The sequence below is a fragment of the Gavialis gangeticus genome, unplaced genomic scaffold, assembly GCF_001723915.1.
Source record: "Gavialis gangeticus isolate Ggan-Ray unplaced genomic scaffold, GavGan_comp1, whole genome shotgun sequence".
NCBI classification, from domain to species: Eukaryota; Metazoa; Chordata; order Crocodylia; family Gavialidae; genus Gavialis; species Gavialis gangeticus.
Genome location: NW_017729022.1, coordinates 55,772,756 through 55,793,606, shown reverse-complemented (window position 1 = coordinate 55,793,606; position 20,851 = coordinate 55,772,756). Strand labels below are relative to the sequence as shown.

The 20,851-nt window shown below is 38.0% G+C and overlaps 1 protein-coding gene across 9 annotated transcripts in view; it reads right to left on the bottom strand.

Annotated features, from left to right (window-relative positions):
- The window catches only part of ANKS1B (ankyrin repeat and sterile alpha motif domain containing 1B), a 1,095,863-nt gene that overhangs the window by 47,021 nt on the left and 1,027,991 nt on the right, over positions 1–20,851 (bottom strand). For 6 of the 9 annotated variants that reach the window (XM_019515011.1, XM_019515009.1, XM_019515012.1 and 3 more), the window contains 2 exons: positions 5,603–5,677; positions 110–238 (listed from right to left, as the gene is read on the bottom strand). In XM_019515011.1, coding sequence (XP_019370556.1) covers positions 110–238; positions 5,603–5,677 — 204 coding nt within the window. The remainder of the gene's footprint in view (positions 1–109; positions 239–5,602; positions 5,678–20,851) is intronic. The other 3 variants (XM_019515014.1, XM_019515017.1, XM_019515010.1) reach the window with 2 other exon arrangements.

The following is a 20,851-nucleotide window of genomic DNA, read 5'->3' as shown; positions in this document are numbered from 1 at the left end:
TAACCTACTATAACTGAGAAATGTAAATTTAAGGACAGAGCTATCAAAATGTAACATTAACATGATATAATCTAACCAAATCCAAGGTACTGAATTAACCAACACTTACAAATGCTTTATAATCACATGACTGGAAGATGAGTTTCTCTGGGTGATGTTGCCAGTACTGTACTGGTGTCGATGCTGTGGCTTCATTAGGAGGTCGTAAGGTAATTGAAGGTTCTCCCCAGTCTCCTGTCTGAAAATCATATTTATTCTAAAATGTAACATAAACTTCAGATAATTTTGCTAAAAATTACCTTTCACCATACCCAAATTACACTAGTTGTGATTTGCTATATATGCACTTACACAACTAAAATATTAAAATACAACTTGTACAGCAAATTTTCATGATTTCGTTTATAATGCAGAAGTCATCTGGTATAGACTTCTGCAATGCTTGAATCCAATCTGGGTTTTTTTGTTTTTTAACAATTAAATAACAAAACCATTAAATTATTATTTTTAAATGGTTTCTTGAAAGAGACATTAGAACAGGAGTTCTTGGAAAAAGCCATAAAATCAGAAAAATTCCATTCACATTAAAATAAGGCTGACATGTTTTGCAAGCTTTTCTATACAGCTAATACATTTTCTATTATCCTAATGTATATAATTAATTGTTAATAATACAGTTTTCATTTTCCCATACTAGCCAAATAATTTGGACCTTGACATGGGTTATTATATATTCTTTAGCATGTAAGGCAAGAAAGCTAAATATGCTGATGCATATCAGTTTTACATATTAAAAAGCAAAAATCAATGGTGGAGTATATTTAGCCACAGTAGTGTGCCATTTAACAGGTAATCAAGGACAATTTGTTTCCATCAACAATAATCACAAATTCAAGACGGAATGAGTAAAATTCAAAATGTAATTTATTTTTACTTTTAAAAGAATAGGTTGTCTGATTTATTTTAAATGTTTTTGTCTGTGTGAATGCACTGTGCTGTAAATAAGTGTTACTACTGTTTTATATAAGCTTTTCTCTATATCCTTACATTCTAATATCCTGAACAGATTGGGGTTTTTTTTACTTATTTTTTATCATTACAGTCTTCCTTCTTTAACCTCTCTACATATTTATTTACTTTGATCACCTATTGATGTCTGCTATACATGTAACACAGTTTCCCTGTCATATTTAGTCTTTACAGCTCTATGAATTGACCTCAAAAATTCTCCCCTGATTTTTCTCTCTCCCTCCACTCACTCTTTCCTATGATTACTTCTTACTTTGAGTTTTGCTGCTTTTTTTCCCCAAATCTCTCTAGATATTGACTGTCTCTAATATTTTTCTTTCAGCTTGGTTTGAAACTGGCAACAAATTATCAGTTGGTTATTAATATTTAATTTAAATAATGAATAGTAGTATGTAATTCCATTAAGATTAAAAAAATAAGTTAGGGAAACATTAAGTAATGTCAAGTGTGTTGAAGAGTTAAATCGAAAACAAATTCAGAAGCCTGGCAAACAACAAATTTATCAATTAACTCAGGACAGAATAAGCAAAACAAGAACTGTACATCCATTTTCATGTGTTACACAATAATGAAAGGACACAAATTTGCACAACTCCGCAATGAAAAGCAATAGATAAATCTGAATACATCACTATTACCCTGCCAATGTGATAACTTAAAGTGAGTGTACATACATAACAAAATAAGTAGAAAGTACTTAATGCCGAGCTTATACCGCCTATCTACAGATGATACAGCAACTTCTGTCTGGCCTATTTAGTGTTGCCTTATACTTTGAAAATGTGGACTATTGAGTACCTAGATAGAGAGCTGGAATGATCTTGTGCAGAGATGAATGGGGTAAACCGTAGTGCTACAGGTCTCAGTTTTGGAAGAAAAGCAACTTTGTCAGTAGCTCCAATTATAGCACATTGTGAAATATCTACAGAATATGTATCCTCTAAACTACAGATTTTTTAGAATCTCTCACTGTATTGAATCTGAATGTAGAAACTGGGTTTTGTCAGAACCATATCCCCTGGAGAAATGCTGATTCAACTGGATTTAAAAAAAAAAGGGAAAGTTCTGGAGCCCAATTCTCTGAAATCAGTGGGAGGTTTATGACTGATTACAAGGGGAACAGAACTGGACCTTGAGTCAGTTTACAATACACCTAATTGTTAATCATTCAGGGGTGCCTAGATGAAAGAATACTTGAAAATCTCCTGCTTTTCAAACTTTTTTCAATAGGGGCTCTTAATGAAATAAAAATCTGATACATATAGGCATACTGCTCTGCAGGACGGAGTATCTCATGCACTTAGCAAGAGGATATTACTAGGCCTGATAAAGTGATGGAATAACGAAGACATACAATTACATCTTTAATCACAGCTTCCTCAACCCCGAATTGTTGAAAGGAAGAGAAGTGACACTTGGTAGTGCTCCTACACTCCTTCATTGCACTAATGAAAAGAGAATTCGCCCCATATGCAGAAGACAGATAATAGAAAGAGACTGAAATGGGTAAAGGAGCAGTAAAATGAATAAATGACTTTATGGTTTGGACTACTTGTGCACAGAAGTTATTAAAAGCAAAAGTGATTAAACTTTAAAAGGTATTCTGAAACCAAGGTCTCTGCCTGCCCATGGAGAGACGTTGTAGCAGATATAATGTCTATTTCTAATAGATTTAATTTCTATAAGAGTTAGAAAGCCACAGTCAGGAGGAAATGAGAAATAATACTCAGCTAAAACAATGAACTCAGTATGATACATTTACATACGGACTGTGCAGTCACCAGTTTTTTAGAGTAATTAATCTCTTTATTAACAAATACTATCACTTGACTGAAGATTCTATTTCTTTTAAATTAAGACAAAATAGAATGGATAAAATTACTTTATCTGGGACTCTAATAGTGGATCTACGCACAATACATTTGAGAATAGAGGAACACAGAAATACAAAGCTATTGGGAGTTTTATGATAGTTGGAGTTGAAGATCTGTGCATTTACATCAGCATTTTTTTGCAGCAGCTAATAAGGAATACTGCAATATTACACATTGTAAGTATGGATTAACATTGACCCATGTTTTAAGAAGTCATATTATGTTATACAGGGAGTCCCAAGATGCTCTTTTGTAATTACATAATACATTATGCAAGTCATACATCATATCCAGCTGAAACTATTTTTGGTCTCATTTCCTTTTGATTGTTTCCTCCCAAGTGTCTTATAATTTTAGGGCATGCTATTGCCAGCATTTTCTATCATTCCTAAAGTCAATGCAAATAATTACCATCTGAAAATATTTATAATGGAAACAAAGATGTGTGCATGAGTACAAGAAATCATAACCACTGTCCTTTCTTACTCCATCTATTCCATCCTGATGTTTTCACCTACACCTGTTCCATTATATTTACAGTTAGAGTGCAAAAGCGTCAGGATAAGACCATGTCTTTTGTTCTTATTCTGCAGCATAATAGTGCAGACTCTAAGATGGAGAATAGGAGCAGAGAGCTCTTCAGTTGAGTCACTCTACATTCAGGTGCTAAAATTCTGCACAGAAATGTAGGGTAATTATAGATGAATCATGTTAGCTGAGAAGTCCAATTAACTCCAGATAGACTGAAGGGGTGGGAACATCTCTCTGGGCAAGAGGAGGTCCTGGAGGGAAATTCAGGGACAGCCAAGCCTGGGGAGGAAGCTTATGTTGAAGAATTTGAGTTGCCAGTAATGCCAAATTTGAGTAAGTTTGGACATTTACTCATGAGCTGTGTTCTGGGATTTAGGCCCAGCACCCTTTCAGGCACATTAAAAATGTTTGTAAACTCAGACAATGGGCCAAAAAATTCAGTTTTGTTTTTAAACCACGTCTTCTTTTTAAATCTTCTGTTTTTAGTTTTAGTACTTTTATTTGGAAACTGAGAAGTAACCAAGCAATCAAAAACATTATGTAGAGTTCTACATAGTATAGGGCTGGAGTTAACATCTAAGAGGTAAACTGAAAAGGCTTGTGATAAATTGATTCATCACAGTATTTTACAGTTTGCCAGATACCTGCGCAATTTATCACATGGTCTTGGGTGCACCAGCTGTGCACAAATCTGTCTTTTGGGTTATTCTAACACTCCAAACCTTCTCCCACCCCTTCCCTCCCAGCAGCTTCAGCCAGGCACTGTTGCTTTCCTTTCCCCCGCCTCATAAAATTATCGCACATCAAGAGCTGGGATGACCAAGATCCTGGCCTTTGTCAGCAACAGCTTTTCTATCTTTCCATATCATAACTTTAAATACCAGCACCTACAATAAGCTTTTTAGTTTTCCAACGAAATGCATTACTATTGCTTTTAATTCTAGGAAGGACTGAGATATGTGACATTAAGCAAAGTAACACTAAAAAGGTATGGAAAAACTAATACATCATTTTAAGAGTTCCTGCATGTACGTGAGTTTTAATTTCTCTCATGCTTTCTGAGCCTTTTATTTAATTCCTGGTAAGGCATCGGACTGCAGAGGTAGATAGACGTATGCTTTAATCCCCACAATTCTTTTTTTTTATAAACTCTCTAAAATATTAAAGATTAAAAATGGACCAATGACAAAACATGTTACAGGATTTTAGACCTGTTTTGGCAAGGTTTTTTTTTTTTTAAACTTAAATATCTATAAGAAAAGATATTTCTTATATCTTTGTACGTGTAAAGCCTCCTGTGAATCCAGATGTCTTGGGATAATAAAAAGTAGTTTCCAGAGGGACTTAAATATTTTCTTTGTACAAATTTTAATTGTTCTGTGGGACGAGTTAAAATTTATTACAATTTTTTTTACCTTTGGTTAAAAGAAAGCTTTTTTCATAGCTGTTTTAGAATGTATTACATTATTTATAATAACATGTGGTATGCTTGAATACATGTGAAATGTGCAAGGCAAGTTGTCATTCTTCTTGAAGAGGTAGTCCAACGTGGCAGTTGGCTGTCCTGCTTGGACATGTGTGAGCCTCTCTGTAGTCTAGCTGTAAAGCTAAGTGAACTATTGTGAGAGTTCTACTCCTCATGTTACAACAGACATAACATTTTGTGCCACCCCAAGTAGCATTTGTAAATTTTTTTCCTGCAAAAATTACACAAATTCAGGGTGTCAACAAGGCTACATGTAATTTGCAGAAGTGGATTACTGCCAATGCAAAGATGGTGCACATCTCCAAAAGTCTGCCAGCTAAGAGGGTTCTGCTGACTGTCAGGGAGTAGAGAGGGGACTGCACAAAACAGGGTGAAAGTGCACAGAGTAAGCTATTTACACCTGTTTTCTTTGAAAAAGTAAGTAAACAAAGCAACCAGGAACAGACAGGGAAACTACCACAGTAAGTTTGAACTAGAATTGCCTCACTTCCAGTCATACAAAAACTAATCACACGCCATGATAAATGAATGTACATACACATAGTTCCAAAAAAACCAGTGGACAATACAAATTATTCTGCAATTTCAGCAACATGACACCTGTATATAAGTATTAACAACACCATAGCAACACATGAACACCCATACAGCGACAACATAGCCATTTATTACAATATCTTACATTATGAACCTGATGGATCGATGAGAAAGGATATCCTGCATTCTGGTTGGTCCATATCTCACAGACAGACGACTGCTGATATAAACAGAAAACTACATCTCATCTTATAAATATTAATTCAGCACAACTGCCAAAAAGCAGGAATAATTAAAAAAAAGGAAGAAAAAAGGAAAGAAAATAATTGCAGCAACATTTAAAAACAAAACAAAACAACTGCCATTTTTGATTTATCTGTTGACAAAACATTTCTTGGACTGACTGGAAGAAAATATGGCATATTCGGAGACTTCAAAAGGTTTCAAATGAGAAGTATAATAAAATCATTTAATCAGAAATACTGGTGAGGTAAAGAGGTAAAACTAGGTAGATGGAAATTTTAAAAAAAGGTATATATAGAGAGAGCAAAATGCACTGCTTTTAGTTTATTTTTCCACCAGTCAACAATCCACCTCTATTCTGGATTCTTTTTGAATTGCATTCTGTTGGTAGTTCTCAGCGGGAAGGGGAATGGGAGAAATCAGGCAAAAATATAGTAAAAGGTGAAATAACTTTAAAATCCCAGTTGCACTGTAGCAATTGACAGAGAAAAGATTGCATAACAGTAAAGCAATTACCCACCACCTCCCTTCCCCTTCATACAAACACATATGGCCAAATAATGATCTTCATTGCACCAATGCATCCCTCTGGAGTTATTTCAATTGGCAGGAATAGTCTGATCGTGCCCCCTCCACTATTGTACAGGCAGTCTGTATCAGCAATAGTAAAGTAAGGAGCATATTACAGTAACTGTAGCAAAAGCGACAACAATATAGGCTTTGGCATCTTTTATGTATTCCTTTATTTGGATGCCATTATCAAGAAAGCAACTGCGACATCACAAGAAATGCTAAGATAACGTTTCATAGTAGCCAAGCAACTAAAACAAGCACCAGACATGAGCACTGCCCACAGTATTTTGAGCAGGCAGCAACAAAAGGCACTAAATGTACATGAGAGAGGCAACTGCAGCATCTAAAATAGCTAGCAATTAATACATCAGTAATTTAACCACAGTATACAGAGCATAGCCAGAAGCTAAAGACAGCACCAGGGATTTAGTATTGGTGTCCAAAAGTGACAGCATCCAAAAAGGCATAACCATCTGCAGGAAAATGACTCTTGCCCTTACCTTTTGCTGTCTGAAACCTGGATGCCTTGCTGGGTGATAGTCTAGGTCACTCCTAATATTTCTGGTTACTGGCAAGACAGACTGGCTTCCTCTGGATTGACCAGCAAGTACTCTCAGACTGGTGGCTGGCAAGCTAATATCTTTCACCTGCTTTTTTATTCCCCTCGAGTTTCCAGAAATTCTTTTTTAACTTTGAAATCTTCCCCCTGATTTTCAGATCCCAGTCTTTGAAATCCTCCCATACCTCTTCAGTTTTTTTCCTCTGTATTTTGTTATTGCCAAAGTCACTTGCATAACTCAGCCCCACAGGACTCATTAGTAAGTTAAACAATTTGACACCCAGGATGGCTGTCACAGTTTTGATAGCACAGAATACTTAATGAAAGCATTGCCTTGGGTCTTCCAGTTTCTTCTGTGTTCACTGTGTTTCTGCTGCCCACCATAAAATGTATCCATCTGTATCTCTCACCCTCTTGACCTTCTCATGGTCATCCCACTACCAACCATCCTTGCTGCATCTCCCATCAGCAGAGCCAGGAGCAACTCCTGAAAACATTTCTCACCTACATGAACCTACATGTCCTTAAGCTGTTTTACTGAGTAGTGCCAATTCCTTTGCTTTCTGTTCACCTGGGGCTGGATCAACAAAGAATCCACAGGATGAGCTACGTGCTTAAGTTCTTTAAACAATACTCAGGGAGAGTTAGGCTCCCTGGAATAGGAGTCACAATAGCCAGTATACTGACAGGGAGTCCCCCAAGACATTATGTCCTACCCCTCTCAAGGGTTTAGGTGCCTAAGCTTGATCTGAACTCACAACCCTGAACACTCTTCTGATAGCAGTGCCTAAGTCCTTTCTTTAGAGCATAGACCAGGAGGGGTCAATTATTTTTTTAAATGGTGATGATGTTCTCATTTTTTCAAGACTTCAATGGTTAGAGCATTTACCCCCGGTGCACGAGATTTGGGTTTATGCCTATTGTTCTCTGACGGGTTCAAAACGACATCTCTCACCTCTTAAGGAGAGGGGCCCAACTACCAGACTTGTACACTATTTCAGGGAAGAGATGGTCTGCATCCCTCCTGCTGAAGCTGGGTCACTTTGTCAAAGCAAGAATGAAAGGTTCCATGGTTCAGAGAGAGGGAATAGAAAGGAGTGTAACTGTAAACCCACTGATTAGGGCACTTACCTAGGCGAGGGGAGTAGAGGTCCCTGTTCTAGGGGTGGTTTTCATTTTACATTAATACAGTCATCAGACAAAATCTTGTTTAGGAAGAGATAAATTGCACTCTTAGCTGAATTCAAAATTAAAAAAAATTTTTGTTGCAATTCTATCAGGCTGGAGACAAGCTGGGGGTGTAAGAATTTCACGATGACTAATCTAATTCTACAAACACTGTCAGGTGTGATAGTGAGCCCAATGAGGAGTCACATTAACAGGGCTACTCACAGTAGTCAGCCCCACTGTCAGAAGTAAGTAAAGGTTTGCATGATCTGGGCCCACAAAAAACTATTATTTTTTTAAATGCAACAGTTATGATTCTTAAAGAGGAGCTTGCAGCCCTGCTAGCTAGCACCAATGGCAAAGAAATACCACGCAACTGTATAAGCACCCAGTGGGATGTGTCATTACCTGTTTTTCAGTGCTGCACCTATTAGTGTTTTACCAAGTAAGAAACTGAGGCACAATGCAGCAGAAATATCAATTTTATGGAACATAACAGATAATTTAGGAGCTGAGATCTGCCACTGAAGAAGTTAACATTTAACATTTATTGTGTGAATCTTTTATGGCATCAAAACATAGAAATAACTTCAATCAATGAATTAAGAGCAATTGCTCAATAACTAAGTTGCCTTCTTCCTATTTTGCAGCTGGAGGAACCCAGCAAAGAAGAGAGATTAAGTGACTGTCCAAGCCTAGACAATTAGTCAGGGGAGGATGACTGATTTGCCTCCCCCTCCCCCCCCCCACAAAAAAAATCCCAGAACATGCTATCTCAAAAAGAAGGAAAGAACAAAATTTGTAGGTACCATTCAATCTGAACAATAGACTTACTGCATACAAACAGAAATATATTTTGACTATATGTGGACTTAATAGTAGTGATATAGAAGGATATGTGGAAAAAAATAACAAACAACATTTGAAAGACAAAAAAAATCATCAACTTTAGCTGATTAATATTAAATGTATACTTATTCTTTTGTTCCCGAAGAGAGAAATGAATACCAATAACAAACTAACAAAAATAAATCATGCAGATTTTTACAAGAGAGCATTCCCATAAAATAAGTAATGAGAGACCATATATATAGGATAGTCCCAAAATATTATTCTATTTCAACTTTATTTCTTTAGAAGACTTGTTTAAGGAAATATTTTTTGCTCCTATACCCTTAGCTCTTTACCTTTTTACTTTCATAAAACTATTCACCAAGGAAGATAGTGGTCAGTATTTCTCCTATGAAACTTCTCCTTTTCCCCCACACAGTAGCGCTTATTTCTTTCAGATGCATCGTAGTCAGTCATATCAGAGATTGTTAGAATCCACCACCTTTTACCAACTCTCTGTGAATATATTCTCCTTTTCCTATAGACATCAGTCCAAGACATCCAGAAATGAAAAAAGTTAGCTCTCCTCTCTAAACTAAATCTTCTGTCTTTGAGCTTCCTAATAAATCCCAAGATGAGTAAATTGACACATGCAAGACAAAAAAAATTGGATATGTAAAAAGGTATTACTCTATGACCTGGCAGAGAGTAAGTGTTTTCATAAAATATTACCTCTATCTAAAACATGTTTTTTCACTCTTAAGACTTCAAAGCACATTCCAAATATGTATAAGCCTTTTTTATATCCATTTTATGGATTGGGAAATTGAGGCTAGCTCAAATCATTATCTTACCCAATTACCTAGAGAAAATCAGTGGCAGTCAGGAATAAAAAATAAGGGAATCTGAATTCCTGCTCCCCAGGTTCCCTACCCATTGGAACAACAGTATCCTTCAAACAAGTAAAAATCATCAAATTCAGGGTAACAGAGAAGAACAGCTGGAGCAGCCAAGAAAAAAATCTGTACACTTCTTCTTTGTTTCTACTTTTATCAGAAATTATACAAATGCAATTCAAGGAAAACTTCAACAAACAAATGAAGTCTCGACTATTAAAATAATGATAATGAACTTGAGATTTTTTAAGAATTTGGGAAGGTGGCCACTTTAAACTGTTGTCTGCTGTAAGTACCCTTTCTACAAAGCAGTAACTGTTGGAATTGAAAAAAAATCTCTATCTTTGATTGGCCATAAGAGATTGGATAATTGGAGGTCCTGCAGACTTCATCAGGGAAGGAGCTAAAACACCAAACTATAATCAATCAGAGAAAACAGATCTCCAGCTGAGCAAATAGAGTTGGAAGAGTTCTCAGGAGATAATCTGTTCAATCACCTGCTCAAGGAAGTATCAACCCCCTCTAAACCATACTGGACAAATGCTTCTCTATGACCCTTAAAAGTTTCCAATGAAAGGATTCCACAACCTTTCTAGGTAATCTTTTCTCGTACTTAATCATCTTGGCTGTAATTAGACATTGCATTTGAGGCAGGCCTAACTGTCGTGGGTTTTGACCCATATCAAAACAGAAATGGCAGTCATTTACACAAGTAGCCATTCCAAGTAGCACTGAAGCTCCTCTGCTGATAGGTGGCTGCCAAAAGCACATCCTGGCCAGCCTCTTTAAGGAATGGCTCATAATAACCTTACAGATGTATCCCATAATGTCTTGGGAAAAAATAATAGCATATTTTATCCCACATACTTTGATGGGACTTGAAGTGGGGCAGTGGTTTTGTTTTGCAGGATCCTGGGACAAAATGCTCTTTTCTTGGGACAAATATAACTTCTATTTATAGTCTCTAATAGTTAAAAGAAAGTTCTTCATAAGATCTAATCTAAAACTCCCTTGTTCTAATTTAACCATTACATTTTATTCTGTTCTCATTTGCTGCAGGGTACAGCTCACCATTGTCTTCTTTATAACAAACATGTTCATATTTAAAGACTATCGTGAAATCCCACACCTGCACCCTGAGTCTTCTTGGGCATCTTTACACGTGCTTTGAGGGTGGTGGGGGAATTAGACCAGCTCCATGAGCTGCTCTGATTAAAGCACTGTCAGCACTGTGTATTCAGCATCCCATGCTTCAAAATGGCAGCAGGGACGCTTTGAGTAAAGCTCATTGAATGAGCTTTAGTTAAAGTGCTCCACTTGCCATTCTGAAGTGTAGGGGTGCTGAATACACGAGATGTGGAGGCTGCTGGAGCGTGCTAATTAGCACGTTCCAGCAGGCTCAATTAATTGAGTCTACTCTGATGCACTGTAATTGCTCCAATGCGCTGTAATGTCCCCGCACATCTACAAGCACCCCTTTTTTCCAGACTACAATTTCCAAGCACTGGTATAGGGATGGACAGGAGGTACTCTGCTCCTCTTTTACGCAGCTATTGGGGGTTGGGGGCAGTCTATGTAACCTAATGAGGGTTACCCTAAATTTGTACCTCTGCTTCAGTTTTGCAGGAGTGAAGAATCATCAGGGAACAAGTCTAACTTGCAACGTTATACTATATTATATTCCATATTATATATTATATGTATTATACCCCATTATATCCTGGCCTGCCCCATAACACCCCGTATGCCTGAAACTCCTGAAGATGCAACAAACAGCTAAGTGAAGCTGGCTCTGTGCTATGTACAGCAAAAAGAGGGTACGCCTCTCCAGAAGTGGTTGAAGTTATACCTGAACCTAAAGGTGCTACTGGGCAATGTGAAACTGGACTCCAGGGGTGTAGGCTTAAATTATAATCTGAAAATCCAAAGAGCCCCTAAACTCCTTTTAATCCAAATTATGGCTGGGATTAAAAAAAAGAAAAAAGAAAGGGTGTTAAGACATTCTGTATAGAAGGTGGCTTTGAGAAATTCAGTTATTTCCTGGGCAAGTCATTTTAAAATATCTTAGATCACTATTTGGACCTAAAGAGCTGGCATACAGAGTAACTGTGATCTTGATTGACAGAAATGTCACTTTAATAACATCAGGAACAGAAAATATCCTACAACTTACAGTAGCCTAAAAAGCAGGTTCTCTTACTATCTTGACAGCAAAGACATGGAAAGAGCTGATTACCACATTTTATGAGCCATACCAAGAACTGGAGCGAGCATGGCATGTAACCTTGATGCTAAAGTTTTAGAGACTCTGATTGTCAAGTACATGGGTCTCCCAGTTCTGGAACAACTTTGTGCTTTAGAAGATAGAGGAAGTCACTAGAGGAGTGGCCATTTTAGATCTAGTAAGTTAGATTCTTACTTATATGGAGTATCTTGTTGAGAATTTGATAGTGGAAAGTAATGGGTGAAAGTGATCACAGACAGATTCTAATGCAAAGAAGGAAGCAGAGCAATAGCATAAGGATAACAAGCTTAAAAAAGCAGACTTCAACCTGCTCAAGGTACTTGTAAGGAGTATCTCCTGGGAAGACAGTATAATAAGTGATATAGGAGAGTAAGAGAGCTAGCAGTTACTGAGAAAAACTATATTGAAGGCACAAGAGCAAACTATTTCAATGTGAGAGAAAAACCAATATGGCTGCATCAGGAGCTCTTTAAGGACCTGCACATCAAGAAAACAATTGTATAAAAAGTAGAAAAGGGTACATGGTTAAGGATATTATAAAGGAATAGCAAAAGCATGTATAGAAGGGCTAAGAGACAAAATGGGTTTCAATTAGCTAGCGCCATATAAAACAACAAGAAATGATTCTATAAATACATTAGAAGAAGTAAAAGGAATACAAAGGAAAGTATAAGTTCATTACTTAATGAGGATCAAGAGAAAATAATGGATGACAGAGAAGGCTGAAGTATTCAATTTCTTCTTTTCTTCAGCCTTCACAACATTTAATTGTGACCAGATAATTACATTTGTTTAAACAAGTTATACGAGGGAAAAACATTTAGGTAGGTTAGATATATTCAAATTGCCAAGACCTGATGAAATGCACTATAGAGTACTTAAGGAACTGTTGAAGCAATGTTTTAACAATTAACAATTACTTGCAAAAATTCATAGAGGACAGATAAAGCCTTGGAGGACTGAAGAGAGGCAAACATAGCACTTATCTTTAAAGAGAAGAAAAAGGAAGACCCTAGGAATTAGAGAGTAGTCAGCCTAAGTTCAATACCTGGAAAGATACTAGAACAAAATTTTAAACAATGTACTTATGGTGTTTTATAAAAAAGTAAAAAGAAACAGTCAACATGGATTTCTTAAGAACAAATGATAGCAAATCAATCTAATTTCCTTCTTTGAAGAGATAACCAGCCCAGTGAATAAAGGACGAGGAAGAGCTGTTATACAGCTTGATTTTAGTAAAGGTTTGAATACATTACATATCACATTACAGTCTCATGAGCAAACTGCAAAATGACTGTTTAAAGCAGAGGTGTTAAAGATCTATCCCATGGGCCTGTTCTGGCTCTCAGAGCCAGATTTGTTCTACAGGGCTCCCCACAAGGTCAGAAATTTGCTGTGGCTGCCACTGTTTTTCCTGCCCCCAAATTTCTGGGGTAGTCCTGTGGGTCAGGTCCAGAGCAAAAATATATCATCTGGCCTCTGAGGCTGGAGATACGATGGTGGGACAAGCAGTGGCTTTGGGAGCTGCAGCAAACAGCACTGCCACCACCAAGTTTTTGGCACCACAGGCAGCCCTATGGGTCAGATGACATGGCTCCATACTCTGGATCTAACCCATGTACTGGCCCCGTGCTCTGGATTCTGTTGATGGGGCTGAATGAGTTTGACATGCCTCAACTAGATAAAAATCACTATAAAATGAGAGAGAAAACTAATCAAAAATCCACACACAGGAGGTAGTTACCAACTGTTCACTGTCAAACTGGGTTGGCATTACAAGTGGGGTTCTGTAACAGCTTGTCTTGGGCTTAGTTCTATTCAGTATGTTCATTAATGGCTTGAATAACAGAATTGAGCATACTTATAAAATCTGCAGATGAAACAAAGCCGTGAGCAACTGCAAACCTGTTGGAAGACAGGTTTGGAATTCAAAATGATTTTGATTTGAGCCATGGTTCAAAAAATCATCAAGATCAAATTCAGTAGACAAGCGCAAAGCACTATGGTTTCAAAGGAGAAATTAAATGTACAGATGTGAAATGAAAAATAAACTGTAGGCAGCAGTAACACAGAAAAAGTTGGGGGTTATAGTAGAGCACAAACTGAATACAAGTAAGGAACGAGATATTGTTGCAAAAAAGGCGAATCTCATTGTATGGTGTGTTAAGAGGTGTGTTGTACATAAGAAGCTGTTAAATTATTCTTCTTCACCTCAGGTCTCATATGGAATACTGTACACATTTTTGGGTACTACACTTCTACAAAGATGTACCCAAACTGGAGAGTGCTCAGAGGAGACAATATGAATCGATAAGAGGTTTAGAATATGTGGCTTAAGAAAGGCTGAAGAAACTGCGTTTGTTTAGTTTAGAAAGAGGAGGACGAAGTCGGGGTGGGAGGAGGAGGCAAATGTATTAACAGTCTTCCAATACATAAAAGGTTGTTATAAAGTGGACAATAAATATTTTTTGTTCACATATAGTGGGAATAGGACAAAAACAGACAAACCTGGCTTGGCTTAAAATTAAGATGATTTAGGTTAGGTACTGGGAAAATGCTTTATGAGAGTAGTCGAGCACTGGCACAGGAGAATATGAGCTCTTTCCTGGAGATTTAAGTATAGACTAGATACAATTCTGTTAAGGTGGTCTAATTATACTAGATTCCGCTTCAGTGCAGGGGGAGAGACTAGATGACTAATGAGGTGCCTTCCACATCTACATTTTACAAAGGGTGGTGCAACTCCGACCATCACATCGCCTTCTGCTTAATCTGAAGGAGTCCCATGAAGGTAGATCTCTGCAGAAGAAGAGGAGATGGGCAAATTATGTGAATGTATAACAGAACTATTCCATTGTTCTTCCTTCAGGCATAACAAACAATGAATATGAGAACCTGGAAGGGCACAATGCACAAGGCTTAAATCTGCCATTTTTACCTACGACCACAGAGCCCAGAATGAAAACTAAAGTGATACAAATTATAATACTCAGGAACACTAGCAATTAAGGGACTTTGAATGCAACCCACAGGAAATCAGTCTGGGTCTACCATAGGTCCTTAGAATTGGTGCTGACCAAAGGAAGGAATAACTGACACTTATAACCCCTGCTCCAAACATGTTGGTTAGCCCCAAAGGAGAGTGGTTGCTGGAAGATCCCTAATGCTCTGCTACATCTGACAAATGCTGCATCTTACACAGTAGAAATATTCAAAAGTTCTGGTCAAGAGCAAGCCCTTTTGAATCCATAAGGGAAATTAGAATGCATTCTTCTTCCTTTCTGATAGCTCATCAGATGAAGAGGACCTTTGGAAAAGCACAGACCTCCTGGAAGTGACACTTTGCTAAAAAAAAGGCCAGTCATTACTATTATTAATAACACTATATAGCTCTTATGGAGTGCTTTTCATCAGCAGTCTCAATGAACCTTACAAAAAAAACTTGGTATCATTATCTCTATTTTACATATAAGAAAACTACGGAACACAAAGGGGAAATTACTTGCAGAAGGTCAGCCACCAGACCATAGCTGAGGAACGAAGAGAACCCAGATGACCTGATTTCCAAACCAATGCTGTAACCATTGGACAACACTACCATCTAATATCTGCTGCAGAAGTATGTATCTTATTGTCCTTTAATAAAAAGAGAGCAAACTGCTTTACTGTTAGCTGGCTGAAGTTGTCATTCATTGGACTCCAGTCCCCAGGATGAAGTTCTCTATGCAACTCGTTTGACTGAAACCTGAGGTGAACCCATACCTGCTAAAGCTCCAGTGCGTGCAAACTGATTTCAGGTTAATTCCCAACAAGTTAAATGGGAACTAGGTCTCTTTTGAGTGGAAGGGGGGAGGGCTTGCTTCAGCTACTTTCTCTTAGTTCAAGTAGACTATTGCATTGTCTGATTGAGAAAAACATGCCAGATCCCTCCGAGCAAGGAGATGCATCCTTCCTGCCTGGAGTTCTAGGTTACATGCCTGCGTTCACTTTCTGCTGGGATAACTGCTGCTCTCTCGGTAGAAACTAAGAGCTCACAAGCATTTGTTAGATTTCTTCTGCTGGGATTCCTGTGTATCTGCTTTTTCATGGTCCTGAGTGGTGTGACCCTGACATCAGGGAAAGATTCCCTGAAGGGAGGGGAGGGAACAGTGGGTCAATCTTTCCCCCTGGTCTGGGAAAGGCATGGGCATTTTCTCCTTGAAGCTCAACTCCCCCTAAAGACCAGAAGGAGTGAAACAGCTGCTGCTCCCCATGGCTTCCCCAGACTGGGATCACCACAGTAAGGGGAAGGCACAGAAAGCAGGGTAGAGAGGATGGCTGCAAGGTGGAATGCCTGGACATTACCTTTCCTGAAATTTCCACCATTAGAAATGAATGCCTGTTCAAACTCCTAGTGAGTATAGCAAATATCGAGTGCCTGCCTGCTTCCCCTGTGCTGCATTACTACAAATGAACCTCAGGCCAGTATCTTTACACATTTAAGTTATACCCAGACTGGGAGCCTTCACAGACTGTCAGGCTGGGCTTCCTGTGTCAGTGCATCTCAATGCTAATAGACCATCAGCATCCCAACTCCTTGATGGTCAAAAACTTGGAGCTAAATTTCCATTAGGGCTATTCTGTCTCTGTGCAGTTGATGACTGAGACTGAAGACACTAATAACCTATTTCTGATAAAAGTCTGAACAAACATTTCCTATATTTAAGATAAAGGGTCAGTAACATTCAGTAATAGGTCCCCTAAATCATGTACCTATATCCATAGGTATCTCAGAAAGTGGACATCATCTCAGGAAAGCACCCTGAGCTCCCACTGTAAGGCTGAGGATACTGAAGCATAAAGCTCTGCTCTAGATACAAGCTTCTTCAATTTTTTAACTAGACTTTTGTTCCTTTAGTAGAAGGACCTACCACCTCCCATTGTTTTCTCATATCATCTTTACAAAAGCAAGGATTGTACATCACAAGGCTGGATTGAGGAAAATAAACAGTAAATGAATAATTATATATTTGTCCCCAACTAGGTGTACTAGGTATGGCATTAATTTGTATCATTTGCACCAAACAGCAATGTGATACAGTCTTCTGAGACTCCATGCCCTAAAGCATTATGCATATGTAAGGGTCAGTCAGAAAGTAATGCCTCCTATTTTTTTGTCAGCTAAATGTTATTGAAAATAATGTTAAACTCACACAAAAAAATTGCCATTTATATAATTGGCTTCTATGTGCCAATCCTAATCCTTCCATGAATTACAAATATTCAATTTAACACACCAGAGTAGGACTACATTAACTAGAATGGCTTTACTTTATATGTCCATTCCATTATATTTTAGTGAGCCTTCAATCTGAACAGTAAAAACTGAGCAAGGAAAACAGAGTCCATAACGACTTAACATGAAGTTTGCATATGGTTCAGTCCTTGGTACTAACTTCAAAGAAGGAATTTCCTAGATCCAAAATATGACAATTCAATTTTTTTCCTATTTCTTTGAGATATGCAAGAATATCCTTCTTCCCCTCGTATACAATATTAAAATAAGCAAAGACTAAAATAATAAAATAAACAACAATGTCCTGCAGGCTTTGATATATTTGTAGTCTAGTTACTAAAGTTTCTTTTGTTGTCTGTGGATTCTTTAATCCTAAAGAGTTAGATATGAAACAATATTTATTAAGGAATTTAACCATGCTACCTTTTCCACCTTCACTGATTCTCTCCATAAATATTGGCTCTTCTTTATATCAGAAATAATACTGGTCCACAAGTCCACTGATTTCAATACAATTCTTTTCACCGACTACTGTGGGCCCTTTAATCTTTGCCCAAATGATTTCAATTCTAATTTCAAGGGTTAGTAATCTTGAGTGCAACTTGAGATATTTTAAAATAAGTCGATTTGATCATTAGTTTCAGGTTCAACAATAAAACATTTCCCTCTACTGTAAAGGGACACAGACCAATCAAGATGACACAGACCAATCAATCCCTTCTTAAGCATATTTTGCAGCTATTTTATTTTATTCTGTCTTTCAAGGTATACAGTTTCACTAGGAGTTTTGAACTCTGGGATTCAGAACCCCATGTTGGCTTGAAATACAATAGGATTTAGGTGCCTTAATTGGCTGGGTGCCTAAATTGGTTGAAAATCCCAGCATTAACCTAACCTATTTTATTTCCCTATAAAATAAACAGAAAACCATTTGCAATCTATCATGGAGCTCTAATGAACTTACATTCGCTGTGATGGTAGGTCTATCCACAATAAATAATTTTAAAACAATCTTGCCTTGATAAAGTGAACAGTCCTTGATATTTAGGAAGAAGAGCTGAACATTGTTTGGAATAATGATTTAATCTTTTCCTTCTCAAACAGTATAATAGTTTTATCATAACAACAGCTAATATTCAGTGCACAAATAAGTATGTTTTATGATTAACAGACACAATATAGTGAAAATATTTGCCATATAAAATATGGAAGACTTGGAAAGCATCAGTTACTTAAAACATTTTTTTCAGATATTAGGTTGTAAAATGTGTCTTAAAACAGGCTTATCCTGAAAAATTTTAAATCAAATAAAGTTTAGGAAAAAGGCATAATGAACAGTTTGTCAGAGGCAGAAACTCTTTATGTTAAGATATTGCTTTGTAAATTGTCAATAATCTATTAGTCTCTTCAAAATTAAATGTGTCAATTCAAAATTAAAAGTGAAACTCAGGAACATCCAAAATCATAGCAATGAGGATAAAGTTCTTCTGCACGTGTAACACCTTGTGACAACATATTATTGCATTCAGCCTGACAGAGAAAGAGGTAAGGGAACAACAACAGCTGATATCATTTTTAAAGGATTTTTCTATGAGAAACAGTTGGTGGCAGGGTACTTTCAGTCAGAGCCTGAGCAGAAAATAACACATGATGATGGAACCCACAACTGTTTGAATCAGAAGAATTGTGATCCTAGAACTAAGGGGCACCCACTGAAATTAATGGGAGAGAGGCTTAAAACTAACAAGAGAAAGTATTTGATTCAGTGTGCAGTTAGCTTATGGAACTCATTACTACAGGAGGCTGTAGAGGCAGATAGGGACTAGACAAATTCATGGACAATAGATCCATTAATAGCTATTAATATCCTCTGGCACCTCTAAATCAACAATTGTGGATGCCAGGGAGCACTGACCTTGAGATCATGAAAATTTATGCTCTTCAATGGGTCTATAAGGTGCATATCTACCCTGCCTCCAGGGTAGGAGCCAGATATACTTTTGTATTAGACTGGACTTTTTAGATAGGGGACAGATCATGCTAGATATAATTCACTCAATGCTTTCCTTTTAAAGCATCCACTCCTACCACAGTACAAGGCAGGATACTTGGCTAGGTGGAGCACTGATATGACACAGTGGGTGCCTCTACACATGCAATTAGTACAATGCAATAAACTCCGGGGAAACTCACGGTGGAGTCAGCTGCTCCCAGGTTCAGCGTTTACACATGCAGCTGGGACCACAGTACACTGAGCTGGGGCAGATTAGTCCTGGGCTAGCAGGGGACCTGGGGAGGGTGGGGGTCAACCCCGGGCTCTGGGTGGCAGTCACAGCTGGCTGGGGCAAAAGGGTGTTACAGTGTGGGACTAGCTGGCAGGCAGCCCCCACACTTTAGCACCCTCGTGCTCCAGCCAGCTCCCATCATAGTCTACACATGCATTTGATCACACGCAAGTACTCTGCTGTCAGATAATACTGTCCCTGACAGCATTAGCTTACAGCTGAGTTAATAAATGTACTGAGCCCTAATACCAGTGCATGTGTAGACTGTAACGCTTTATTCCAGAGCTAATTAGTCTACTCCGCAGTCAAGTGCACATGTAGATGCACTCACTACAAGTATGGTACTTTCTAGATTCTTATATTCTTAAGAAGCTGCTAGATAGAAGTGAGTAGACAGCCAAATGTTAACAATTGGACTGAATGTATTAATGTGTGCATGGTTGGAATAAACCATACCTTGACCATTCCTGTCTGACAGGGTAGAAGGAGAGGTAGTTAGTCAGAAGTCAGAAGCATCTGATGAAGTGAGCTTGAGTTCATGAAAGCTTATGCTTTTCAGTTGATCTATAACAGGGGTGGGCAAAATGTGGCCCGTGGGCCGCATGCGGCCCGCCAGGCCACTCTATCTGGCCCACAGGGCCCCTAAAATATTTAGAAAATTAATATTTATCTGCCCCTGGCTGTCTGTCATGCAGCCCTCAATGGCTTACCAAAACTCAGTAAGCTTCCCTCTGCCTGAAATAATTGCCCACCCCTGGTCTATAAGGTGCATATCTACCTGGCCTTCAGAGTAGAAAGAGATAGATATACTTTTGTATTAGACTGGACTTTTTAGATTTTGTTCATGTCAGCAAAGCAGTAATGGCATAAATTGAGATACTATGAAAAGAATGGAATTTTGGGACTAGAGTGGCTGAGAAAAGCCAAGCTTAGCCTCTTAATAGGGTGACTCCAACCAAGTAAGAATGAGCACCAGAGGAAGCTGCTGACATTCCCATTAAAATCAAGAGACATTTGCATACAGCAGGGCTACAGAACTGGATTCCAAGCCAGAAGAGCATTCAAACAGCTTTGTGTTCACCTGTTACATTCTGTTCACTGTCTTCTTTTAGAACCCTGAAGGATGACTGATGTAGTTCACTGAGACAGTGGGAGAGAACAGCTGGAAAAGCATCATTCAGTGGGGACTAACACCCAAGAAAACATAAAAGGCAACACTTAATTGACTTTAAAGTGGTTCAAAGCAGTTGAGGTACTGAGTGCTCAGATTTCTCCTTGCAGATAAGGCATATATCACAGACTTTCTGGGAAAGCAATTTG